The sequence below is a fragment of the Aythya fuligula genome, chromosome 5 (assembly GCF_009819795.1).
Source record: "Aythya fuligula isolate bAytFul2 chromosome 5, bAytFul2.pri, whole genome shotgun sequence".
In the NCBI taxonomy this organism is placed as follows: Eukaryota; Metazoa; Chordata; class Aves; order Anseriformes; family Anatidae; genus Aythya; species Aythya fuligula.
Window position 1 is genome coordinate 22,225,397 of NC_045563.1, and position 27,965 is coordinate 22,253,361.

Genomic DNA, 27,965 nt, shown 5'->3' on the forward strand with positions numbered 1-27,965 from the left:
ATGGCTTGTGCTTGCAAGCCTCTAAGCAAATTCACAACTTTCTTACAACAGGCACCTTGAAATGAAGATACTGAATACTATGTAGAAGCAAACTTCTCTGGCTGTAAATATTTCTAGGACCTACTAGGGTCAAGAACTACTTCCTCACTGTCCTGAATTTATGTTCTTGCTACAACACAGCCTCCACAACACTGACATGGCTTTCAGTGGAGCTAGGAGCCACAGAAGGGTGCAGGGTTTCATGCTGGTGGAAAAAGTATCTCATTAAGCCAGCCACTGGAGCAGGCCGCAGTGTTAACATGGGTTGGGCACTGTGCACATCAGAATACAATCTTTCATGCCATTTGGAAAAGTCTCTTTGCCCGCCATTTCACCTTTTGATCATATCCAAGATTCACTTTACCAATGCCACTTGCCACTGTGGAGCATGACACATCACAGACCCACCTCCAGGGGCCAAAAGGAACAGACAGACCCTGGTTTGAATGCAGTGAGTCTTCTTCTAAATCCCTTCGAATGCAGGTATCTGAGAACTCTCAATTCACAAGGCACAAGTGGTATGTAAGGAGCCTTCATGTGCTTGACTAACAGCTACGTGCTGGGTTTAATTATGCAGCTCCAGGGCAATTGCATGCAACACCTTGACTGGTGAGAGCCAGACAGTTGACAGTCTTCATTTAATTCCTGTCTGCCGTACATCCAATGCAGTGAAAGACCCAGCTGTGTCTCAGCATGAGTGGTAGCAACCCAGGAACAGTCCACGGAGGTTTCAAAACACAACAGCTTGGGCTGAGGCTGTGCAGCAGGCTCTTTTCTCATGCTGGAGCGCCCACTGTAGTAGTGGCTACACCTCTGTGCCACCATATTTTTGGACCTCCAGGCAGCAGCAGTGTGTGGTGTTTGTCTAGTCCTGTGTGAGAGGATGTGTGGAAGGTCATACCCGAGGAAAGGTTCTGTGAAGCTACTGAGGGAAATGGACCAGCAACTATCGTAAAGGTAGCCCTTGTGGGGCTCTTCTAGTCCCTTGTAATTTTCCTGGATTGGGGGATTAATCCTGACCAGACATCTGAGGGGTCACAATAAATCCTCTGTACATGGATGTTGAAAGGGCTGGTTCTTATCTAACCTACACCATACAGGTGATGACTGTTTGTGATCATTAAAACCCCATTGTGCTTTTCTCAATATTGGCACTGTTGGCTCCATTGTTCTAACAAATTCAGATCATCTCATTTACATCCCACCTAAGTAATTTCATTCTCTGGGTCCCAGAAGGAAACAGGCTCCTGGTTTCTGCCTTGCAGTGATGCAGAATGCTGTGAGGGATGGGACCTTCCTTCCCCGAGATGGCAACATCCAGTCCAGAGCAAAGGGGTTTCTGCGTAGCAGAGAGCACCCCTTATTCACAGTTAGTGGGCACTGGTGGCCTAGTAATATTCTATTTCCTTTCACTTTTATTACACACACAGGCAAATCAGTTGCTACAGCAGACAAATACTGTCTCTGTGTGGTAACTTTTCTGAAGAGCTTGTTGAGTGCTGTCTTTCTCTCTAATGGAAGATACTATATGAACATCAACTGTTCTTCTGCAAAGAAAGTGCAATTTGTAGGATTTGTGTCCTGCAAAACAGAATGTGTTACTTTTTCTTCTGCCCCATGCTGGCCAGGTAGTTGTTGCTTTCTTCTGCATGGTAACAGACACTGAGAGAAACCAAATGGCTGGCATATAGAGTGAAGGATCTCAGTCTTTCTTATCTAATTCATTCCTTGTCTTCCTGTACTTGCAGTTTTGTGTTTAACTTACTGCTGGCCCTGGTTCTATCTGTGCATTCAATTATATCCACGCCCCAAGCAAATGGCTGTTAGTTTCTGGAAGGGCATCATTCAGCTAACAGACTGAAGTCTTAGAGATGGGCCTGAACAAACAGCCAGGCAACACATGTATCTCAATTTCTGGCTAAGATAGGAAAAGCTATCAAACTCTCAGCCATTTCTGGGTCAGAACTCTGTGAGCTCCACCTGCCTCCTTCCACGTGCATGCAAATGCTTTGGAAAGGAGATATCTCTTCCAGATCTATGACGTCTAATTCCAGTTTTTCACAGAGCCTCTCTAAAACTGTATTAGGTTTGTGGGTGCATGCTCTGCTCAAACTCTTCTATCTACTCAGACTCATTTCTAATTCTTTTAAGTGAATACTCTTTTTCAGAGAAAAAAAAAAAAAGGAAACACTCAGCCTTGAATGCAGGAATGTGGGCAGATCTGGCTCTTATGTGGCTTTGGACCTCTCATCTTCATAAGCAAATGGAGTCAGCAGAGAGAATGAAAAAGAGCACTGAAAAAAATGCTGGAGAGGGAAAGACTGCTAGGTTGGGAGAAAAGGGGAGGGGAGTATCTCCAATTATTCAGCTGAGCAGTTTATTCAACAAGCTTAGAGGGATAGAAGAGGGCAGAGTAAGCAGTGCTCTGCAGGAATTGGGGAAATTTTACTTTTCACGTAGACAGGAACAGCAGACAAAAGTACAACTTGCAAGAATGGAGCAATAAAACATTTTAAAAATTGTATGTAAATATCTTGTACTTGATGAGTTCCAATACAGGATTTTTAATCATCCTATTAAAATATGCAGCCCCTGTTTCATCCACCCTTTCTCCTCCCCATGCCCTACTGGCTTTCAAGTGCTTGGAGATTTACTGCAGCAAGAGTATTTAACAGTCTGCTTTTCTTTGCCTGTATCTCTACTGGATTCCTCACAATCAGCATTTTCAGGTAAAATTTTAATGGGAGGTAAGAAATCCTTAGGGATATTTAAAGAGAGCTACTGAAAAACAAAATAGGCCATTTCACTAACCCTTTCCTTTCTTTGCCTTTTGTAGTATCTGGCCTCGTAACTAAATACTTGGTAATAATACTTCCCTATCTTGCAGTCAAGAAAGAACTGATCCTACGCCAAGCACTATAGACAATCACAGCATTGATGTTATCTCCGGGTCAGCTTGTTAGCCCACTCTTGGGCTGGTCTAGATACTGGTCTTTGAATAGACAAAGAGTCCTCACATTTCTCTCTGGGGATATGTAAACACGGGGCAGCTATGCTGGAAGCATGAAAATTGTGAGTGGTGTTGCTCCTCTTAGTTCTCAGTTCCCTTTGGGCTTATACGGCCAGTAAAACAAGACCTGAAAGTGCAGGCGATGATGGATTAGAATAGCTTTCTCAGCAATCCTCCACTCCTAGCATTCAGTGCAAAATATGTGACAGGCTCCTACACCTGCGAGTCCATCTGGGGGCCTCAAAGAGGCTGCCTCTCTTATTTCAGAAAGTGAGATGACATCCCATTTCCTCTGGACAGGGATGAAGGTTTGGCTCACTGATTCTTCAAAACTTCCCTGGCATTTCATGCATCCGTAACTAAGGTCTTCTTTCCCCTTGAGAGCAAATGTTCATCAACACAGAGCAAAGACAGCGTGAAGGGCAGCAAGGGTGAGAAACTGCAAGAAGGATCAGAGGCAGGAGGGGAGGTTTGGAGCATTAGGTTTACATCTGTTAGGAGGAGATGGATATGTGCATTTTTGAGTTAGTCCAAGGAACTGGATGCTGCAAGATGGGGAAGGGGAATGAGTTTGAAAACAAGCACTGAAGCTTATGAAAGGGTCATGTATTGAAGGGACACTAAAGAAACAGATTTATGGAGAAGGTACTGGTTTGTGGCACCTGTGTGCAGCTCTATCATGGCCAAATATCTCAAAAGGAGTCAAAATTGTGAATGTATTTGAATACAACAAGCACTAAAAGGAAGAAGTAGGGCTGGGAACAGACACAGAGGTACAAAGAAGCTGGGCAGATGGCTTGTATCAGCCCTCAGAGTATTCTGTATGTCATTTGCTGTTCCTAAGAAGTCTGGTGACATTGACTTAGCCCCATTGGTGTCACATGAAGTTGAAGTGGCATGGCCAGGTTAAGAGGAAAGAGAGGAGGAGGTGACTCACTCCAAGCACCAGGAGTGGCACCAGGAGAGGATGCATCTGCTCTGACCTTGAAAAAACCTTCCGAGTCCTCCAGAGGAAACTAACAGGAGGTGGTGAACAAGCAGCTTCAGGACAACCTCGGAGGCTTCAGTCCCTGACTGTAGCCTGCTGTTTTGTAACATTTTAAGACAGTCAGGTAAGGACTTGGTCCTGTTTTCATTCAAGCAAATGGCAACATTCCCATTGCCTTATTGGAAGCAAACCCCGAGGCACTTTCTTGTCCTGTGAAACCATCTCTCTCACATCCATAACAACTTTTAATGCATTAATCCTTGTGGTGCTGACCACAAAGTTGCACAAAGCAAATATGCCATCTGTGAGATTATTATTCTGTGCCTTTCCTTTCTGTATAGCCTGACAAATTTTGAGTTTCTGCATTTTTAGCTTAGGCTTTGAGAGAAAATGAATGGGAAAACATAGGTCTCAACTGGAAACAGAGAGACACTTTGTCAACCTGACTTCCTATATTCCTTCTTATGTTGCTTTCACATCCTTTCTGCCTGCCTTCTGCCCTTGTTGTTATTTATTTATTTATTTTCATCCCTAGCTTGCTATTTATTTCAATAGCAGCCATGGTTTCAGTGAATAATGTAGCAAAAATCCAACTCCTTCCACACAATGCACTGAAACACTCTGTTGATGAGTGATAACCCAGTCCCTTTCAAACCCATTTGCTAGTTTGACAGAATTTTAGCCCCCTTTTTTAAGACTAGACACTTTCTGTCTGTTTTCTGTTGGCAGAGTCACTTTGCCTTCAATATCAGAAGATTTAAAATACAGAACCCACTCCAGAAATATCTGCAATGAAAGGGATATTGGAAAGGTAAAAGTGGCCTGCCTACTCCTCTTCATTTAATTACAATCTCATGTAGGGGTCTTTCTTCAGAATAAGGAGTCCCTGGCCTTGGCATTGTACAAATGCAAATCAGAAAGAGGCCTCATGGAGCTCACTCACTATCAAAGAAGATTATAAAAAAAAACTTTTGCTCAACTTGTTTAAGCTAAATTGGATATATGAGGTCTCCCTCTAGACTGGAGAAGGGTAACTGAAAGGCAGTTGCCATGTCTTGCTGGAGGCCATCACACAGAACTTCCTAATCTATGAATCCTTCCTACCCTACTTGAAGTGAGCTGAAGGAACTGCTGAAATCCCAAGACTGGTACTTCTCTAAAAATATAGGAAGTCAGAAAAGCTTTTCAGGAGACAAGTGTGTGGTTTCATATTTGTTAGATTTTTAAACTGTCACACAACAGATTGACCAAAACAAGTTCTCCCATTTATTTTTTCCACGGTAAGTTATATAACTGGACAGCTGTTTTGATTTTATTTTGGTTTAGGATTAGAAAATGGAGGCAGACTGACAGCCCACAGGATAACTTGAGTTTCTTAGCAGGACACCTGAACTGTAACTGGGCAAGACTACTTCCAAAGGAAAGAACAGAGCTTATTTTCCAGAGTCCTTGGAGTCTGTAAAAATGCCAGCTGATAACAGTGCTTGCAGAAACAGACTGCTGGTAGAAACTGCTCCACTCATTACACACTGTTAGCACAGCTGTCCATGCTACCAGCAGGTGGGAACTTTCAGTGGCTACACATCTGGGCAGATCTGAACAACCAATCTGACATTCAAATGCCCTATAACCCATCCTTGTTCCTACTCCCCTAAAACATCCCCCGTGCAGGAGGAAGGCCCAGTATTTGTGATTAGCCATTCTGCCTCTGTCTCACACATGTTCTTTCTCTCTCTCTCACAGAGAAAATTCAGCTTCTCCTGTCACAGGCAATGTAACTTAGATGGGTACCTCTTGGGTGATTGAGTTAGAGGATGGTGAACACAGCCAGCAAAGACCCAAATAAATGAGGTGTATTCCCTTCCTGCTATCTTCTGCAGAGCTAAGACATGAGTAATTAATTGGAAAACAAACATGTCCATTACTGATGAATAGCTCTGGCCACTCCAGCACCACCACGTAACTTTTAAAATAGGAGACATGATGATGGAGAAGAGGGAATCGAGCTCATTTGGACAGCTGGTGGCACTGAAAGAGCAGGCAACGACAGTGCTGTGACAAAGAGATGCCAAATGTTCTTGTGGAATCACACTGTTCTGGCAAATTGGTTGGTGAAGGAGTCAGCCCAAGAATTCTTTGCATGTCTGTCCTTTTACAAAGATCTGTCTGCACAAGTGTGTGATGAGAGAGTAAGATGACAACCTATACTCACAAAGCCACAGTAGACGATAGTATTGCTGCTACCCATTCTCTGAAGACTTCTGGTGTTTCATTTAATTTTTTCTCCATAAAATGTCAGAAATGTATTAGCACTTAATAATACGACTTTTTTCCTTTCCTTCCAGAGGGATGTTTATGTGTGATCTTAGGGGCATTAAGTTCTCTGACCTGCTCCTAAGGAGAGAAATGAACTGTGTATGCTGGTAAAATGTTAATTCCTCATTTCCTCTGAATCAACCCCTTCAAAATATGATTTAACTTTCAGGGGAGGCCATTGCAAATTCAGCTTAGTACAGCAAGGAAATATTCACATGGAGTATTCTGAAGCACTGCCTACCTTAAGTATTGTTATCTTAATTCAGAGAGAAGTGTGCTTTCTGCAGTAGGCATTATTACAAAGAAAGAGGAAAAGATCTTGGACAGCAAAAATCTGGCCACAGTGTCAAGACAGAAACTAATGTATAACAAATAGCTTAATATATCTGGATACATCTTTAGTGCCAAGTTGCCATCTTTATTGCTACCTTCTTCTACAGAGCAAAATATGAGTTATGAGTTGGAAAAGAAGTGTGTCCCAAACACATCACAAGAATGAGGAGATACAGCTACAGCGTGGAGGGAATCAGGCACCCATTTGGATAGCAAATAACTGAGAAACTTGGCTTGAACTCTTTGGAAACTGAAATATCTTTCTTATCATGATCCACACATTATGATTGAATATGTGATCTTTCACATATTCAGGTGAAATGAAGGTGGGTTTATTAATTTCATCTCTCATTTGGATGCCAATTTCATTCCCATATCCATCAAGAATCGGCCATGCTCAGAAAGACCAGTAGTAAGCACTTTTTTCACAAATGCTAATAAAGAGAATATTGTTCTGACAACCTCGCAGTGTAGCAAAGGTGGGGATAGCCTTTGAGCTGGGAGGACAGCATGGTATTTTTTTTTTTTTTTTTTCTGCAGGTCTCAGCATCAGTGTTTCTACCATTCATTATGACTTTATGAATGCAAATCACCGATCTCCTCTTCCATCAAAGATCAAAAGGCTACTCTGAAAGAAGCAGGGTTACTGTGATGCTAGTATGGATCACTTCTGAGAGCACCAAATCCAGATATTTGCTGCTGTTAGTAACACCACAAGTCTCTAAATTAGCACTCACTAAGTTACATGCTGTAACTGCAACCCAGAGGTGGTGTAACCAGTAACTACGAAACCTTTCCTAATTTCTCAAGTAGCTTGGGGTAATATTGACCTGGGATTGCATCTGTATGAATCAAACTGTGTTTGCAAGAAGGTAAGAAGAGAGAAGCCTTTAGTGCAAGTGTGCACAAAGGATGATTGGCCACAGGAGACAACGTTGGATTGGCTCAGAATAGGAAGCTATGTCAATCTCCTAAACACTAGAACCAACAAATTTGAGTGAGATACACTGAAAAGATATAAAAGGCAAGTGAATTTGCTGGGGTTCTGCTTTGATCAGCTCATTTTGGTGATAGCCATTGGTATACACAAGATCTGAAAGGCTTTTTGTTTAACTGAAGACAGTTTCAAACTGTGAACAGCAACAGAAGATGTTTAAGCACGATGCTTTCTGACTAGTCTTTTCTCACAGGGTTATGGTCTAAGACTTCGCAAGAAAGCATGTTTGTGCAGTGCCAAACACAATCACATGATTTGACTGGAGCTGCATTACTTACACATAATAACCTCTGATCATCACCCATGTTCTTGGAAGTGCCACTGATGTAACTGAAAACTTCCCTCACAGTCATGAGGGATGTAAAGCCACAAGCAAAGATTGCCTTACTTGGAAACAAAACTCAGCCCCAGACAGCCACAGCAGGGAAACTAGAAAGTTTACAGGCTCCCTGCTAAGGGTTTTTCAGAAGATAACATGAAGAATGAGGCAAGCTTTTCTGAGCTTTCTGCCAGCAGCCAGCACCTTGGTGAAACATGCTTACTACAGACTACAAAAAAACTATGGATAGCTGGGAAAGGGAGCTATCAAAGACTGTACAACAGCTTTACTACTGATTCAACCACCCAAACAAACTCTCAGTTCTTGAATTAAAGGCCTTAAAGTCATTCAAGTTTGTGAAGACAGACTCTTTTGAAGAAAGACTACTGAAATGGCATTGGGCTTCCGTGTGGTACATATCAATGGCTCCAGATCCAATGTGCTCAAACTATAATGAGAATTGCTTTGTGGCTGAAGATTGATGGCTTTCCAGTTTGAGTGTTATTTTTCATTTTATTATTTTTATTTTTTTATGTAAAGATTCAGGAGAACCTATTAGAACTGCATTGTTAATTATACAATCTATTCTTCAATGAGATAGATGTAAATACCAGATTAGATGATAGTAAACAGTTCTCTCAATCCTCCCTCAAAAGAAACAGAATCCAGCTCTGTCTTTTACAGCTGTGTTAAGTTTATAAGGTTTAATGGCAGCACATAAAATAGTAAAGCTTATTTGTCACTAAACTGATTTGGCCCTGAATATGCACAGGGGAAAGATCAGCTAAGCTGGAAGGTGTCACTTCTACAGACAATTTTTGGGTTACAGCTGCATTTTAAATGTAAAGAGCTTTTACAAGGCAAAGTTATTCTTATAAACAGATACTAAAGACTTCATGGAAATCAGTTTAGTCTTCCTGACACTAGAAATGCCCCTTCCCCCACTGACGTGGGTGGAAACTTATAATATAATTATAATTAATATAATATTCCATCCCAATGTACATTTCAACTTGATTGAGTTTTTCTTCCCTAGTGAAATACTAAGAGTTGGCAGCAGTGTGTGCAGGTAGGACTGATACAGCAGCTGCTACGTCATTTGGACATTGGCAGGTGCTCTGACATACCTCTGCTGTTCAACAATAACTTGTTCTTCAATGCTAATGGCTAGATGCAGAATCATTTCTCAGATTGATGACTACGACTAGCAGAAGATGAAATAACATTTAAAGGACTAAATAAATTTGCCTTGCTGTTAATTACAAGTTCAGTGCTTTATAGTGGGTGAAGAGATATTCCTCATCCCCACCACAGCTTTCACATGGCTGTGCCAGGCATAATGCATCTCATTTGCTCTTCCTGCTCCAGTGTTAATTCTTTGTACTGGGTCTGGCTGGAATGTTAACTTTCCCTGCAGCAGCCCATACAGTGCTGTACTCTGCACTTGTAGCTGGAACAGCAGTGTTATCACACCAGTGTTGTGTCTACTGCTGAGCAGCACTGGCACAGCATCGGGCCTCTCTCTAACCAAAAAGCGAGAAGAGAAACATCACTAGGGCAGCTGACCTAAACCAACCAAAGGGATATTCCATACCATGTGATGTCACACTCAGCAATAAAAGGTGGAAACAGGAAGAAGAGGGGAGGGGTGGGCTCTCGTTGGGAAAACGTCGGTCCTCCTCCCAAACACCGGCTACATGCATTGAGGCCCTGCTTCAAGGACGTGGTCAATCATCGCTCATTTGTGGGAAGTAGAGAGTAATTTCTTTCCTCTGCATTTCCACATAGCCTTCATTTATTTTATTTGTTTGTTTTCCTCCCTCCTTTTTATTTTCCCTTTCCCCCTCCCTTTTCCCCTTTCCCTTTTCATTTCCCTTTACTTAAATTGTTTAGTTCATAATAATCTTTATTTAATTATTATTATTATTTCCCTTTAATTAAATTATCCTTATCTCAACCCGTGAGTTGTTCTTTGCTTTACTTCTCCCCCTCCTCATCTAAAAAGAGGGGGAGTGAGAGAGCGGTTGTGGGGTTTAGTTGCCCAGCACAGTAAAGCCACCACACTCTTGCACAAATGCTTTCCTATGCTCATTCGTAAAATGTGGAACGATGATGAGGTCAAAAAAATTCAGTGTAGTTTTTCTTACACTATTGGCTGCTACTAGATGAACGCTGCACCAACTCCACAGAGTGCTGCCTGTCCTCAAAGTCAGAGGACAGTTGCCAATACTAGGTTAAATCCTGGCATCATTCCTCTTTACTTCCCTGATTGAATATTGGGTGAGCTCCCCTGCACACAACATAGCTCTTTGGTCATGTAGGACAGTGGAATTCAGCACCATGAACGTCACCACAACCTCTGTTTTTTGTGAGCACAACAGGAATTTGATTCAAAGGACGCAGCTCCATTAAACCCCAACACCTCTTCCTATCTCTTTTATGGATCTGTGTATGTACTCTGTTTGTGCTGTAGCTGCCATAAAGTAGTCTCCTTGATGGCATTCACTTTGTCCTTTTTGTCCCTTGTTGGACGTATGCTGACACCGTGACAGCTGGAAGGCCTGCCTGAGCTGGGAGTGAAGAGTAATGCTCTGTTTAGAGAGTGCAGAGTACTGACTGCTTATCCATGTAGCTCAATTAACTTGAAAGCAACCAGCAGAATCAGCATTTCAGTATTTTTGTATGATGTGAATGCCAGATAAGGCAAGAAATAAAGGCTTGAGGGAGAACAGAAATTTGCTGTCTGATGCCTTCAAGAAGAAGCTGCAGGTCTGTCTACAAATTAAACGAGTCTTCACGAAGAGATCAGAAATGGTATAAACCAGAAAACTCAAATAAGAAATCATATGAGCCCTTCTCAGCGAAAAGGAAAAAATCCTACGACCAAAGCTGCACTTTTAGGGAAAGAGATCATCTGAAATCAGGAAACAGGACAAATTCTGCTCCCAGTCACACGCACATAAACCTAATATTATCTCCACTGTGACAGCTTTCCTTCATTGTTACAAAGTGCAGAACAACTCCAGAAGAACTTCCCTCAATATACGAAGAGATGACGCAGGAGTCACAAGTCCAGCTGGAGAGCAGTACCAGTTCAGTGATCACTTCCTCAACAGCTTGTGTTCCCTTTCACAGAAATGTCTGAATTCAGCCTAGCTACCAGAATGGAAATCTAAAGAGAACAGATTTCTCTTGTACAGAACCTTTCTGTATAAGATAAAAGGAAAAAGAAAAAAACCCTCTCTTATAGTATTTGGGTATTTCCACCATTGTATTTGAAGGAGTCAGGAGAGGCACAGGTAATGAAAGAAAGAATACAGTCCCTGTGTGCATAGAAGGGAGGGAAGGCAAGGGACAAGTTAGCCAAAATTCAGGGAACCCCAAGCAAGTTGAGATGCAAGTTTTGCAGTAAACTCCTTTTCTTCTCATTCCTAACAAAATTCTAAACTTCCAGTTGTCCACTATTCCTCCAGCTAGAAACACAATGCCCTTCCTCGAAACCAGACTGGAACTATACCAATTTATACCAGCTAACTGTCTGGCAGATAATATGCAGTGTGTCTTATGGAAGATTTAAGAGGGTCTTACCCCAAAGATACATGGGGAAGAAGGGAGTGGATGCAAAAGGGAATTAAATAACAGAGCAATCCTGTCTCAATAAATTGCAGGAGAACAAGGGAGACAGCAGCTACCAGGGCAGCATTCACTGAAGAACCAAGAATCAAAGGCAGCAAGTAAACAACAACAACAACAAAACAGGAAAGAAAATCACTGGCCTGAGTGACAGTGAGGGGGGAAATCTGAAGTGCAACACCACACACTTGTGCTATGAAGGGGAAAGCTGTGGTGGAGCCACATCTGTGCATGGATGGGGAGGATCAGAAAAAGGGGTATGTGCTCGTGTTCACCAGGTAAGTGAAAGACATTGTGGGCTGTTAGGGGGTGTGCAGTCTTGAAAAGAGCGTGGGAGAGCAGGGATGGGAAAGGGGAACAGGTGGAAGGGACAGGGCGGCGCGTTATTATGTTGCTCAGCAGGGGCTGGGGAAGGAGAAAAGGCAGTAGGGAAGGAAGTTCTTACCACATTTGGAAAGTCTGCCAGTCATCAACTCCATACAGTTAGTGGTGTCTGGATCATAGAACGGAAAGAGGAGGGAGGGAGGGAGAAACATAAAAAAAGGTTTCCATACCTCTGTGCATAAAGTAGTAACTTAGCACATTATTACCTGAAGCAGGAAACATTTACGCATCTTGGACTTCACACAACCCAGGCCAAATTCTGCCACACGCTTTATGCCAGTGAAAACCTGGCCGTGGAACTGGGAGTGGAGCTCGCCTGGTCCTGCTGCTTGCACCCACCTCTTTATCACAGCTAGAGGGATTTCAGAGATGTGGGAATCGTTCTGCTGTTAAATTAGCGATCTAAAAGCCTTGAAATACATTGCTCTCACTGGATATCTTTGCAAGTTATCCTGCAACACCCAGAAAATGTCTAGCCAGCTATGTACATCAAAAGTTTGTGAGAGGGAGAAAATGCACCACTGTGCTACTGGATATGGGCTATGGTGGTTACTTACACAGCTCAGAAACATCTTTAGATCCCAGTGTTCACATCCCTTACATAATTCTGCCCTTCTCATTCACGTGTAGTCTTTTACTCTTCTTGCTTTCAATGGCACTATTCACAGGCAACAGAATTACTCCTGGAAAGGGTGGCAGAATCTGGCCCAGTGATATTACTATCCACTTTGTGTATAGCTCCCCTTGCCACAGCCTCCCAGTGCTTACTAATTCAGGTGTGATAAGCAGAAGGAGCTTTACATGGGAGTTTTAATGTGGAGGGGACTAGCCCCACTGGTCTCTTCCCTGTGAAAGCTGCTGGCAAGCGAGATTTGCTGCTGTCAGCCAGGCTGCTGCGGCACCTGGCACCTCAGCCCATGCTCCCTCTGGAGCCAGTGGGAAACATTTACAGCACTTGGTTCGGTCTCAGGTCTCCTCTTGCCTGGCCTCTAGTAAGAACCCAGGTATTAAAGAAATAGGCCTCTTGGAAATATGCGCACATATGCCCCAAATCCCTGCCTGCCAGGATGCTCTAATTACTCCCTGTCTGCTGAAAGTCTGCAGGAGAGAGGGCAGGACCATTTCTCAGCATGCCTCTCCACAGAAAAGTAATTTTCAAAGAGGAGAAAGGGATGCTGGATATGCCTGGGTATGCTAAACCCATTCTAGAAGAGCATGGCTGTGCTTTCTGATGCGGCCAGCCCTGTGCTGCACAGATCGCCTGGGAAAGCATGGAGTAGTGCTTAGTCCAGTGATGCTGGTCAAAGCATCTGAGGAGAAGTTACATGCTCTCCACCCCAAAGGTCAAAGGCAGGCTGACAGAGCTGAATGGGAGATTAAACCCATGGGAGGTCTCTCAGAAAGGCACAAGACTGACAGAAGGAGGGGAAAAAGGAAGGAGGTGAAGGAGAAGAGAGGATTCAGGATTTGGAACAAGGTATCAGAGGTGTCAGAGGCCAGGAGTTCACCTGTCTTTGGCTATTCTGACTGTATAAAGCCAGACTAAGCTCCCAAAAAATACTTCTCCCCAGAGATGCCTAACAGGTTTAGGAAGTGCCTACAGGTGCTGATTGAGGCAATGTCAAGGAGTCACAACCATGAGTTGTTTCTTTCTTCTTTCATAACTTGGAGAAGCCTGTTACCTGATGCCTTGTAGCCGCTCCTGTCCAACCCCTTGTGAATCAACTACACCCAGCTGCAATAACTACAGATCTATGGTGGCAGAGCTCAGAGCAGTCACCCAGCCATAACCTCTGCTTTGAAAGAGTGCAAAAGAACAGGGAAGAAGAGCAAGGAAAGTCTCAAATAGGACTGAAAGATTGTTTCTGACTCCCACTTCCATCACCTGGAATTCTTCTCTCAAGTGCATCCAGACTGACCACACAGTCACTAGCAGTCAAGAAACAAAAATGGTAGCACTTGGATAATGCCAGAATAGGTAAATATTATGGCTGGTTTACTAAGAGTCTCCTGAAATGAGTATTTCTCTTTCTTTGTGATTTTTTAACATAAATTAATGATGCCTTCTTAAGGTAGTACCTCAGAATATTGTCTTTTTTCAGTCATCTGTGGTCAGCATAGCTCTTTTAAGTATTTCATTTAAAGCTAATTGTGCAACTGCTCTACATACATTAATCCTGTGATCAGAAAACAAACTGACAGATCCGCAACAGAAAAATAAAGGATTGTAGTGTAGGCTTTTTGATAATGTAACACCTTGGGATCTGTTCCTAAAACACTAATTTTGTAGGTTGTAGAATAGTTTTGGATGGATAGGAAAAAACACACAGACTCTTTTGAAATATAAGACCGTGGAAAAATATCAAAGGAAAACTAATAAAACTTCACAGTTTTCTTTCTTAGAACATTTATGCACAACAAAAACTACAATTTGCGTTCTCTACAGTGCCATGGCCAGTCCCAAGACTTGCCCAGTAACTTATTTTTATTTCTAATGTCTTCCTAACACATGATCACGTATTTTTTTTCCCCATTCCTAAAGGACAGCAAAAATGAGCATGCCAGAAACAGTAGCTGATACCACATCTTTGAAGAGACTAACAGAGTTAATATGCCTTCAGCTTCTCTCTTATAATGATTACTTTAATACTTCCTTCATTTCCATCAACTTGTAACATCTGCTTTAATAAATATTCTGTATGATAAAGTATTTTAAAATTTTAAAGGAGAATTTTCATTCTTATTAGAAAGCCATAGATTCTTGGCAGCAGGCTTCTGCTCACAGATAATAATCCATAACCCAGTGTCTGCAGGATCAAGGTGTTATGTGAGGTGAATAACACCAGGGTCCAAAAGCTAAATGCTCCCTGAGAAGTGCGGATGGGTCATGTAACTACATTTTTAATGTATGCTGTTTAATTTTTTAATTAAAGCAGAGTGGCAGTGCCAGAGCTCAATCCTTCTGATGATAAGGCAATTCCTTGTTTCAGAATTGCTGGCAGTCCCTCACGCTTCAGATTTGACCAAGACTCTTTCACAAATGACACCCAGTTCAGTTCATTAACAGATGACAAATGCTTTGGTTAAAATAGGCCCTTCCTGATTGGAACATGAAAAGGTCAAAACAAGTTCCGAATCCATTAAAAAATCCTAGTGTTCTGCTGAATTTTCTTTCCTGAATTTATTTTTTTTTCAGTAACTTGTGTTTCTATTCCTCATAAATTTCACAATCAAACAGCCTGGTTTGAGATGCATCTGGTATCTCTGGGACTGTGACTTGTCCCAGTCCAGGAAATCTCACACAAACAACTGCTCTCTGGAGATCTCCAAATGCAGGGCTAGATCCCAGAAAAGCACTGAACGTCTCCTGTCAATTGCTGATAGTTCCCAATAACCACTTACATTAAAGCAGATGATGCTAAGGGAGATACCACTTCCTCTGGTCCAAAGCAGTTACCTTTTGGGTTGGAATTCCCCAGTGTTTGGGTGCCTACTTGAAATGCACTGTTCTATAACCTGGAGTGCTTGGACTCTTTTTTACATGTTTTATTTCAGGACTACTCAGTTAACTTTAGTGAGGTCTGTTCAATAATAATACTAAAGTTGTTTATCAAAATGCAGTGTTCTAGCAATCCAACCAGGCATTACACTGTGCCTCTTATAGGTGGGAAGCATGACAGCAAGATAAAGTGATGCCCCAGACGCTACAAGAGTGGTTACAACATAAAGGATCCCACAGGAATGCAGGAAACAAGATAAAGCTGGGACCTGGACAAGCCCCAGATAAAACTGAATGGCAGTCCAGTTCCACACTGACAGCTACATAGTCCTGTTTCACGTCTGCAGATGGAAGCTGACCTGGCAAAAGCACTTCATTTGCTCCTTACTCCCTTTTTCTGTCTTTTGATAAAATCCTTTGCACACTTGGAAGCCATTTCTTACTAGTATTTTTTGTAGCTATTTAGCCAACCCACAGCTCTTGTGAGCCATAAAGATGAACACCTAGAATGCACAGATCAATACTCCAGCAAAGCCTTTTGAGTCACGTGAACAACTTTTTTCTTTTTGAGACATACACCAGCACAGTAAGAGAGATCAGGTGCATATACAGAAGACACATGCAATCAGAAAGAATTTGCACAGCCCTGTTTTGGAGCTGCATATGGTGCCTAAACAGCTGCTTATGCTGATGAAAGGCATTTCCAGCAGTAACACTGAGAGACTCCGAACTTCTGAGAAGCTGAGGGTTAAAATCTCACATGAAGCCAAGAAATATAATGAAACATCAGAAAACCTATTACAAAGAAGTTATAACAGCTATTTCAGCACTGCTGATTGACTAAAACACAGGAAAAAAAAAAGGTAAAAAAAAAAAAGGGGATATGCAGTACCCCACACTTAAAACCAAAGCTTAAAAAGGCAAGAAAATATTAAGAAAATAAAAATTGATAACCCGTGTATGATCACGGATGGCTTTTGCATGTTCCCATTCACCAGCTGTTTCTATTACTTTTTTGTGCAATGGCACTGGAGGAAAACAGATTATAATTTAATGGAAAGGGTACTGGGCTGAAGCAAAGGCAAAAATATATGTGTTTTTTTTTCTCCCTCAGGAGATCCCTTTATTCTACCAAAGGGCACCAATGGACAAAGAGACAAGGCTAGCTGTTCCCGCAGACCTTGTTACTCATTCTTCATCCAAGAGAGACTGTCCTTCCAGGGCATCACCAGGCACAATGCATTTTGTGATACCAGTAACAAGAACACACAGGTGGCTATTCTGGCTCAGAAAAAAGGCCAAAATCAAATCACCTAGAGCTCTTTCTCCAAAAGCAGCCACACGTGGACATGCAGGAGAGTAACAGCAAACCAAGCATATATAGAACACTTCCTCCTAGCACTGCCTCATTCTCTCATCACTTTCAGGTCAGGGCTTTCCTGAGTTTGCTGTGGTTTTATCCATTTAGTAGTTGCCATGAAGTTTCCTCTTCCAGGGAGTCATCCAGTCTCCCTAGGAGTAGAAAGTACTCAGGGGAACATGAGCACCTTTGTAAGCTTCAAAATCCGCTTCAGCAAGTTCTACATGTGTTACCCACTACATGAAGACACGCCTTTCGGTATTTGTTTGGTATTTGGCTTCCACTAGCTTCATTTGATGGCTTCTAGTTCTTATACTGGAAGACAAAATGAGCCATCACCACCTATCTGATTGTTCTATACCAGTCATAAGTCCGTAGACTGGGTATTGTCTCAGCAGCTATACCACAGAGGATTTCATGTCCTGAAGCATCAAGGTAGAAAGCTGATATGTTGCACTAAATTTGGCCAACTGGACAGTGGCTTTTAGAAGTATTAGATTAGCTTTTGGGATGGATTGCATTTATTTACACATTTTTTTCCAGTAAGGGAAGGAAGCTGTCTTCCTGCTTCACAGGATGTCGGAAGAAATAAGCACAGACAGTCTTAGGAAGGGAAAATGGAAGTGAATGCAGGGATATCCATGGGGAAGAGAGATTATAGGGTACTCAAGTATGACATAGAAACACATCTGCCTAAATCAGGTACGTATGTGTACACACTCACATAACACACACACAGATGCATGGGCAACATGACATCTACAAACACTGTTGTGAGCTGGAGGAAATGAGAAAGAGAAAAGTACGTTCTGAAACCCAGGCAAGCCGGCTTAGTGGGCTGGCATGCTGCATAACGGATCAAAGAGGAGCTGGAGAGAGAATGACTGTCAGCGCCATATGCTTACTAGGCCTTTCGGTTCTCTTTTATATTGTATTCCCTGAATCTTGCCCTTCTGCAGGTCTCACATTACTAGCATGCACCTTTCACAGGTGGCTTTCATCATCCCACCTGTAATGGCATCTGAACTATAAGGCAGGGCAGACAACCACACAGAGGATACGTCTGTGCACAATGAGCTAGGAACATCTCCAGTGCTCTGGTAAGGGAACAAACAAGCCAGCGTTGCTGGTCAGAGCCAGCAATATCCTCAAAGCCATGGAGGAGGAGAGTCAAAGTGAACTGTAACCTCATTCTGTTGCAGCAGAGGACTGCCTACAGAGCCTGAACAGGAGTCCAGCCACCACAATTCCTGTGAGGTGTTAAGGGCTGGGAACGTGGGAGAAGAAAGAAATGAAGAACTTGTCTTGTTTCTACATAAGAAACACTGAGTCAATTTCTAGGAAGCCCCTATGTAGACCTACCCAACCACAGCCAACCAGCTGAGCAAAGTGCTGAATGTGAACTCTTTGTGGTCTCTTTACCCATTTATTTCCACTTATTGTCTCACTTTGGATGAGGATGTGAACCATGGGACCCCCTGCTTTGAACCATGTTTTCTCTTCTGTGGTAACAATCTTTTCCCCGTACTTTCTCTCTTTTCGTTGTACTCTGCTCCAAACTAAGTTTTTCAGGTTGAATCACTTCTCTCTTTTTCAAATGACATGCCTCTTACTGATCAGGACAGGTGATAGACACAGGATAGTTTGGCACTGTGCCTCTTGTGAGCTGCCTCACTTGTTAACGCTCCATGTGGAGTTTTCCCTTTCTCCCTGTCTTTAAAGATCAGGCTGGGTTTTCCCTGCTAGAAAGAAATGCTCTCATGTAGCTTTATGCAGTAGAAAAAGACTGCATCTGTAGTATGATTTCTCCACTCCAGAACCAGAGCATAACTGTAAGTCACATACACTTCTTACAGCATGGTTTGCCCTGAGTGTCTCTCTGAGCCACAGTCAGATGAGTGGTTTTTATTCTAATATGACTTTCTTATGGAGGTACCCTGCTTCATGTGCAAATGTGCAACAGGGTCTGTGTCTTTCTATATGGCCTCATTAGCTAGCACATGTTAAGGTGAAAAAGTTAAGAGAGATCATATTATTCACCTTTTTTTTTTTTTTTAAACATCTTTTCCCTTATCAGAGGGTAAGGGCACACTTCTTTCCCAAAGAGACAAGGGATGCTTGAACATTGTTCACGCAGCAGGGGTAATAGGAACTAGATTCAGAGGATGCTTTTCTCTTAGCTAATTGCCCTCACTCTCAATAGATCCAGCATTTCCCAAGAGCAAGGGCTGGCAGAAAATTCTGGCTGCCTTCTTGAGTTTGATTTTATTTCAGAAGTCCACAAAGCAAAAATCTGAATCAGATCTAATTCTAATATCCTCACCTTTCCTGTTTCCTAACAGAATAACCCATGTGCTGGGCATCCTTGCAATCCAGTGTGCAGAAGGTCAGACAGTGCTGGAGGGCAAAAGCAAAGTGGAAAATAATCTTTCCTGAGCTGAGCATACTTTTCTGTCACGTAGTGAGCACACACTCTTCTAGACAGACTTATTTTATCTTCAGCTGTTAAAGCCACACTGTTAGACCAGAAGGATGTAACCCATATGTGCAATGAGCCAAGGAGACCCAGGATTTAACTGCATGACGCTATGCTGACTTCATTCTCCAGTTTTGTCTCAGCTGGTTCACACTAAGGTAAAACATATAACTTGGCTCTTATGTATATTATTTACTACCTTTTCAGCATCACACAATGGGAAAAATCTTCCCATTCCTCCTGCCTCTTCTTCCTGCAGCTTCCATTCTCTACTTTGCTCCTCTTTCCTCCCTGTATCTGTGCATTTCTGTTTCTCCCTGTTTTTCCTTCCTTGAAGCACTCCCAGTATCTAAGCTTCCTTAAGTTTTCTATTGTCACCTTCTTCCTTTGTTCTGTCCTCTTAAAGGACAGAATTGTCGTCATTGATTTTTTTTTAAGTGTCACCACTAGTGTTCAGAGTGAACATTTGCTACATAATGGTGGGATGAGGCGAGTTTCTGTATTATCATCTCAGGCTGCCTGGAGATTCAGATTGATGTCATTGCAAAGGGCCACACTTGTAAAGCTTTCTTTACCGCCATGAGGAATTGCAACTTATTTTAAAAATCAATAACATAATCGCTTTTGCAGAACCTTAGTGTATGATTTGTGCTACCACAGTACTGGGCCAAGAATTTGACCACACTACTGGAAACTATTAGCCACTGTCTGACCATCTGAAAATGCTGCTCTTACAGCTAGTTAAAAGTAGCTCTCAGTTTTGTTCTGGGACCTCCGAAGTTGGAGGTGTCTAAGGCGTACCTGAAGGGTTTGTACATCAGGTATTTTCTAGACTGTGTCCCTGTTCTGGGAACTTTTGGACCTTGAGAAAATCTGGAGTATCTGTTGATGATGCAGCTTTTGATGGAGAAGTGGGCAAATGGCTCTTTGGGCGGGAGGAGGGCAGAAGCTGTTCAACTAGGGAATGCGCTGGGAGCACTGGAGTGGGAATGAGAGAGGGAGGGTGCGGGGAGTAGGGTGGGTGCAGGGAGTTACTCCTCTGTCTGAATAGAGCTAGGTTCTTGCTGTGAACAGAGGGATGGCCTCCCTCAGCCTCCTGATACTGAGAGGCACTTCACTTTCCTGTCCCTGCTGAAGCAAGGTGCCCAACAGTAGAAACTACTTACCTGATAACTGCTGCACTGAAGGCTGGTCATGTGTGCTTAACAACTGTGCCTGAATGGTTTCTACTACCCTCTTAAAACGACGGCTTGGACCTGTGAGGAGAGAAGAGGCATGCATGGCTGTGAGAGCAGCAGAAGCCAAATCCCCAGATAACACAGGTTGGAGGGAAAGGATCACAAACATTTTCCCTTCAGTCCTGTCCCCAAGAGTGTATGCCAGCATAGCTGTACTTCAGCTGAAGGCACAACTTTGAAGAACTATTATACAGTCCCCCCATGTTAACAGGGACTTTGCAATGCTACACTCAACAAGAAGAAGGATGGGTTTTGGGCTCCTTTTGTAAGGACAGGCAAGTGTTTTATTATTATTATTATTATTTTAATTTTTGTTATTTACTTTTAACCCCTGTGTGGAGCACATGATGAGCCAGGAAATAAGGGTGATTGCACATTTCTGTAAGAAAGGAATCATAGTGCCCAGGTGAGACAGTGAGACCTTTGAGTGAAACAAGGAGGTACTTCAAATCTGATGCACAGAGCAGCTATGTTAGCAACAATTGTAGTGGTGGCAACTTCACCTCTTTGGGAATCTCTTGCCCTCCCAAGCATGTCTATCACTACCAATGCCATTCTTGTTCCCAGTATCCTCCTTTTACCCACTGTATGGATCTTTCCCCTGGAAGACCTCTCTTTGCAGGCTTCCATATCAGCAAGGACAGAGACAACTTGCACCCATGTTAGAGCTTTGCCATGGTTACCTGATAAGAGTGTGAAAGTGACAGAATAAATCCCATTCTCCTTCTGCGCCTCTCCCCCTTCTGTGTACGTTATGTCCACCTGGAACTTCACTGGCTTCTGGAAGACAGCAGGACCTCCTGTGGACTTGTATTCTGCACGGAAACTTGTCTGGGAGATGACACTGTGACTGAGGCTTGGAATCTGAAACAGGTTGGCAGAAGATAGTAGAACCAGTTCAAAAAGGGAAGAATTGCAAAGTTCAGTTTACAGCAATACGTATTTCCAGAATGTGTATGATTTGCTAGATTTGCTTCTGGACTTGAATTTGTAATATTCAGGGCATTCTTGTGAGATCAGTAAGAGTGTAGATTGCTTGGCAACATGCAAGAAGGCACTGTTCCTTAAAGGAATGACCTAAATTTAAAGGATAAATACTGATGGAATACCTAGCATGCTTATAAATTCCATGCTGCACAGCTTCATACACTGAGTCTTTCTTTTCCTGCTCATCTATCAGTTTTGAGAAATGCCTTTTGCTTTGGTGAGAAGGGATATTAAGGGAGGGACTAGAAAAGTCAGTGAGATATGGCTGGATATAACAACAACCTGAGCAGCCTGGTCTGATCTCATAGCTGATCCTGTTTTGAGCAGGAAGTTGGACTATAGACTTCCTTAAGTAATTTCCAACCTCAGTTGTTTGGTGATTCTGTGCTGTCAAAGAAACATCGGGACAAGAAGCAGACACTTAGACAAGTTTCTGGGATATCCACAGGGACAGCATGCCTGCTATTAACTTACGCAAATCACAATTCCTATCAATATGTAAAACAATTTTGAGAAGCCTTCTGGTGTTATCCAATATCTGTATCATCACAGCTGTGGCAGAACTTCACAACTGCCTAATTTTCAAGCAGTCACGATTCACAGATCCTATTAGAATTTAACATACCCTCATATTCTATTTATTGTTTCACAAAAGACAAGATTTTCAAAAAATCCCCCAAACACTTGGAAATCTGACATCAAATTTTGGAGGAAAAATCACAGATGAATTCTGAAGAAGAAGCTGGCCTTACAGACTTACTTAGCAGGCTCTTACAATACATTTAATTTGAAGTTGGCTGAAAGAGGTGATTCACAGGGTTTGCACACAAATCACCGCATCACACCTCGCACCACACATGTAGGGTATGCACAGGATCACTAACTTAAGCAGTAATGTACACTATGCTATACTAAGCCCACAAGCATAGCTAAATACAGGGTAGAGTAACATAGCTGCTTCCAACCAATCTGAGATAGATAACAGTGTTTGATGGATGTTACTATACTGCACTCACTCCCTGTATGCCTGTACTGTGTATGAACAGTTAAAAGGATTACAGCTGTTTTTTAAGAAATTCATTGTAGCATCATAGAGAATAAAAAGAAGAGCAATATTTTGTGGAAAATAACACCAATTCAACAAACAATAAAATAAATTAAACTGTCTTCTTTTAATACTATTTGAAAAAAAGTGTCATTATGCTTTAAAAACCCTTGAATTGAAAAATCTGTCAAATCAAGTTTACTCTGCCGACCTTTTTCTTCACTGGTACTTCTAAATGGTGAGAATAAGGAGGTTCTGTAGGAAAAAAAAAAAAAAGGACATTTTCTCCGCTCACACAGCAGACTTTCTTAGATTGTAAATAAAGAGCATCTGTAACAACTGATACTCTCCTCACCAGAAGAAATTACCCTTCTATCTGCCGTAAAGCAGAGAAGAGGAGATCTAAAGTAATAAATGCAGGTGTGAGACAGGCTTTTTGTCTGATTAAAGTGGTGGAGGGCATACACAGGGAGGCCCAGTCTTTTGCACAGATGGTGACTGCAAGATAAGTGTGACAAAGCAGCAAATCAATGTCGTGATACTGCATTGCCAGTGTGCTCTAACTGCACTGATATTCCAAACACTGGTAACCTGGAGACCCTGGCAAGAAGGTTGAAAACTTTTCTCACCTTATAAGAGTACTTTCTATAGTTAGAAATTTTGACAGAGTACAGTGGAGGCCTGAATTAACATGATGCATAATTTAAATACACAGAGGATGCATTTGAAGGAGCAGAGACCCTGCCCAGTAACATATGGCACAAGGAGGCCTTGGTCTCACCAATGAGCAATGCCTCCAACAGGCAGTTGGGCTGACTTACCGAGAGGAAAGCGTGGACAATATCAGCCTTAATGGAGCTTAGTGGTTTGTCCTTAATGACCACAAAAATCTGTTCTTCTTTCTCCAGGTTGATAAAGTTACCAAACCAGGATTTTTTGGCAAGCCTGATGTGATGAAAAGAAAGAGACGGTTTAGAATATTGAGTACTATTTCTTAGATTTCCCAGCTAGAAAAAAAAAAAAAAAACACCTGCAAAAGAAAGTATTGATAACACCCCAGATGTGATATTACAATAGGTGGCTCACAGTCAGAGAACATCCCGCTCACTTAGTGAAAACTGTTAAAATAATGGTCCAGTCATTGCAACTCTGGCAGCAGGTGTGACCAACAATCTAAAACCAGGAGTAACTCTTCTATAAAGTCAATATACCAATTAATACTCCACACATACAATTCATATAAATCTGGGGACATATTTCTGAAATGTCTCCAAGGATCTCTCCATTTTTTGGTGACAATATGTGGATGCTGTCAACATAGGGATTTAAGTTCCCTCCTGCCCAGTTTCAACACCTTTTGTGTTCTCAGACTTCAAAAGTTCCATTTCCAAAGGTGTCCTCTTGTACTGACAGTACAATCATATGATCTGGCTTTTTAAAGCAAACTAGAGGTTTCACTGGGCCTCCAACCTGTCAGAAAGTAAAATCTACTCCTACCCAGAGGGCCAGGACAAACATGGTCCCATTCATTAGTCCCATTCAAAATCTTTCTAAATGAGCAAACTCTGGAAAAGAAGGAATTTTCAGTACTAAGAGAGAAGATATCAGAACCACAGAAAACACAGCTCAGGCTTTCCACTGATAGCAATCCAACTCTACAGCTCCTTTCAGCATCAGATGTCGGTTTCATCATAAAATGAAACTGCCTTTTTCACACTGATCATATAAGCAAATGTTTGATTTTGCTTATTGTTTTACCATTGCAGTGCACTTTGTTGAAATTCACTTTCAAGTTAAACAGGCTAAAGTGAAAATAGGGCAGGTATGTTACTGAGAGAAACTACCCAGAGCTTGGAGGTAACACCTCTGAAAGTTAATGTTTTGAGGGGAGAGAAGATGCTGTCAGCCATGATATGTGGGCAAAGAATTGCTGGACCAAGCTAAGTCCAGGAAAAATTCCAATGAAATCAGCCATGTTCTAGCAGAGAAGAATTTAGCATGAATAAGTCAGAGATTAAAAGACCTGCCTTCAAAAGAGTGCAGGTTTTTTCCTCTAGAGGGTATTTTAAAAAGCCAAGCAATAGGCTTCCACGTTTAGTGGACATTCGCCACTCAACAGAAGAAGACAACCTGCAGTTGAAGAAGAATGAGGAAGGGTAGAATGAGAAAGGGCAGAGATGAGAAGAGAAAGGAGTATGGAAACACCACAACTGGAGAACAGCTCGGTTGTGCACATAATCATTTGATGCCACCTATTACGGGCATTGGAAGGTAAGAGAACAAAAAGATTCACTTGCAATTTGGTAAACCACCATTCCCCACTCAATTAAAGTGGGCTGGAAAACTGTCACTCCCTAAAATATTCATAGGCAGCTGTAATTAAGCCAGTGAGCCAAAGATTAGCATAGGGAGCAGTAAAGAGAAAGGGCCTCTCATTTAAATGGGTCGTTAAGGAGCCAGGGTTAGAGTGTGAAAGGAAATTACATACTAATTAGCTCATGTGTCTCACACACACCATAACAACTCTGCAAGCCCCTGGAGAGCTGGGGCAATAGCTCCCTGCATGTAAAGGGTCTATGGTAATTAGTAAATTTGCACCTGGTTATCCATCTAAAATGTCTGGTTCTCTTAGGCTTGGATCTATCATATTCCGAACAGTGCTTGGCTACTGGGACTCCAGGGGCCCAGTGCATGTCACACATTCTCCTTGGAAGCTGGGCCTAGAAACAGTGTGAATATTTAACTGCAGATCTGCCATCTATTACTTTTTATATTTTTATTTTCATTAATGATTTTGTGGGAACTTCATTTATAGATAGGTTAAAAGAGCCCCAGAACACAGGGAGGTTTTCTGCTGTTCAGTGTGGAAACTTGGTCTAGAGTCTACAGAGTCAAGGTGGGCTCTTTACTTTGGCAAGGTTATACATACTAATAGTGACTCTGATAGCCTGGGCTGTGCTCCAGATTGCAAATACCTGGAATTCAGGACATAATTTTGCTGGTGTTGTGTGAGATTTCATAGACGAAATATTCTGTAAGCAGCTGTGAGAAGTCTCACAATCGCTAGCTCTTGCTCTCATGGGGGACTTCAACTTACCAGATGTTTGCTGGAAATACAGCAGAAACAAAACAGTCTAGGAGGTTTCTGGAGTGTGTGGGAGATAGCTTCCTGAGAGCTGGTAAGTGAGCCAACTGAGTAAGGTGTCCTGCTGGACCTTTTCTTTGTGAACAGAGGACATGTGGGTGATGTGAAGGTTGGAGGCCACCTTCGGTACAGTGATCATGAATTAACAGGTTTTGATTATTGGAAAAGTAAGGAGAGGGTTTAGCTTCCAGACAGCAGATTTGGTCTGTTTAGAAAACTGGTTGGCAGAGTCCCTTGAGAGACAGTCTTGAAGGGCAAAGGAATTCAGGAAGGCTGGACACGTTTCAAGAAGGAAATCCTGAAGACACAAGAGCATGCTGTCTCCATGTGCTAAAAGATGAACCAGTGGGGAAGAAGACCAGCCTGGATGACCAGACAGTTTTGGCTAGAGCTCAGGAAAAAAAAAAAAAAAAAGAGGAAGAGTTTATGACCTTTGGGAGAAGAAGCAGGCCACTCAGGAAGCCTACAAAGATGTTGAGGCTGTGCACGGAGAAAATTAGAAGGGCCAAGGCCCAGCTTGATCTCAGTCTGGCTACTGCCATTAAGGATAATAAGAAATATTTTCGTAAATACATAAACAAGAAAAGATAGACTAAGGAGAATCTTCCTCCTTTATTGGATGTGGGAGGAAACATAGTGACAAGGGATGAAGAAAAGGCTGAGGTACTTAATGCCTTCTTTTCCTCAGTCTTTAGTAGTAAGACCAGATGTTCTCTGGGTACCCACCTTCCTGAGCTGGTAGGTAGGGACAGGGAGCAGAATGGAGCCCTCATAATCCAAGAGGAAATGATCAGTGACCTGCTACACCACTTAAATGTACACAAGTCTACGGGGCCTGATGGGATCCACCCGAGGGTACTGAGAGAGCTGGCAGAAGTGCTCACCAAGCCACTTTCTATCATTTATCAGCACTCCTGGCTAACAGGAGAGACCCAGGGAACTACAGGCCTGTCAGTCCGGCCTTGGTGCCAGGGAAGCTCATGGAACAGATTATCTGGGGTGCCATCAGGTGGCACTTACAGGACAACCACGTGATGGGCCCAGTCAGCATGGGGTTACGAAAGGCAGGTCCTGCTTGACTAACCTTATCGCCTTCTATGATGAGGTGACACACTTAGTGGATGAGGGAAAGGCTGTGGATGTGGTCTAGCTAGATTTTATAGCTAGATTTTATAAAAGCTTTTGACACTGCTTATCATTCTTCTCCAGCATTCTTCTGGAGAAACTGGCTGCTCATGGCTTGGATGGTTGTACACTTCTCTGAGTAAAAAAATGGCTGGGTGGCTGGGCCCAAAGAGTCATAGTGAATGGAGTTAAATCCAGTCGGTGGCTGGTCACAAGTGGTGTCCCTGAGGGCTCAGTTATTGGGACTAGTTCTCTTTAATATCAGTTATCTGGACGAGGGGATGGAGTGTACCCTCATTAAGTTTGCAGACAACACCAAGCTAGGCACAAATGTTGATCTGCTTGAGGGCAGGGGTGGTGTGCAGAGGGATCTGGATAGGCTGGACAAATGGGCTGAGGCCAACGGGGTGAGGTTCAACAAGGGCAAGTGCTGCATCCTGCACATGGGGCCCAACAATCCCACGCAATGTTACAGACTGGGGGAACAGTGGCTGGAAAGCTGTCCAGTGGGAAGGGACCTGGGGGGATTGGTCGACAGCTGGCTGAATATGAGCCAGTGGTGTGCTCAGGTGGCCAAGAAGGCCAACAGCATCATGGTTTGTATCAGAAACAGTGTGGCCAGCAGGACTCTGTGGGCCTCTGTGCTTTGTCTTTCTCCAAACCCTAACCCTAGTCAGCATCCAGGACCAACACCTACCTCACTTAGGGCTCCCAGGAAATACTGCTCAAAACAGAAGGCTTTTTGTGTGTATCTACTTCTTTGGCAGCCCTTTCACAGCCCCAGTCAGAAGTGTAGCCTTTACTTTATCTTTGTCCAAACCCTAATCCAAATCTTTTCTCCTTGAAATTGGCAGAACTAATTGTGCTTGTACACACAGGGCATAATTCCACTGAAGAACATGCAATAGCTTCAGATTAAAATCACGCAATTAAGGTTTCCCTCCTGACAGGGCTTGCTAAGTGCTACTAACTTGGAATAACACAAGTATGAATTGAACATCTTCAGCATCGCCTTAGAAAATCACACTGTAAGCAGTGAAAAAAGTACTTCCAATTAAAAAGCTCCTCTTG

General features: G+C 42.6%; 1 protein-coding gene across 8 annotated transcripts in view; it reads right to left on the bottom strand.

Moving 5' to 3' along the window:
* The window catches only part of BRSK2 (BR serine/threonine kinase 2), a 299,566-nt gene that overhangs the window by 1,477 nt on the left and 270,124 nt on the right, over positions 1-27,965 (bottom strand). For 5 of the 8 annotated variants that reach the window (XM_032189202.1, XM_032189197.1, XM_032189195.1 and 2 more), the window contains 4 exons: positions 23,446-23,569; positions 21,276-21,456; positions 20,521-20,610; positions 12,081-12,128 (listed from right to left, as the gene is read on the bottom strand). In XM_032189202.1, the coding sequence (XP_032045093.1) occupies positions 12,081-12,128; positions 20,521-20,610; positions 21,276-21,456; positions 23,446-23,569 (443 nt within the window). The remainder of the gene's footprint in view (positions 1-12,080; positions 12,129-20,520; positions 20,611-21,275; positions 21,457-23,445; positions 23,570-27,965) is intronic. The other 3 variants (XM_032189203.1, XM_032189201.1, XM_032189198.1) reach the window with 1 other exon arrangement.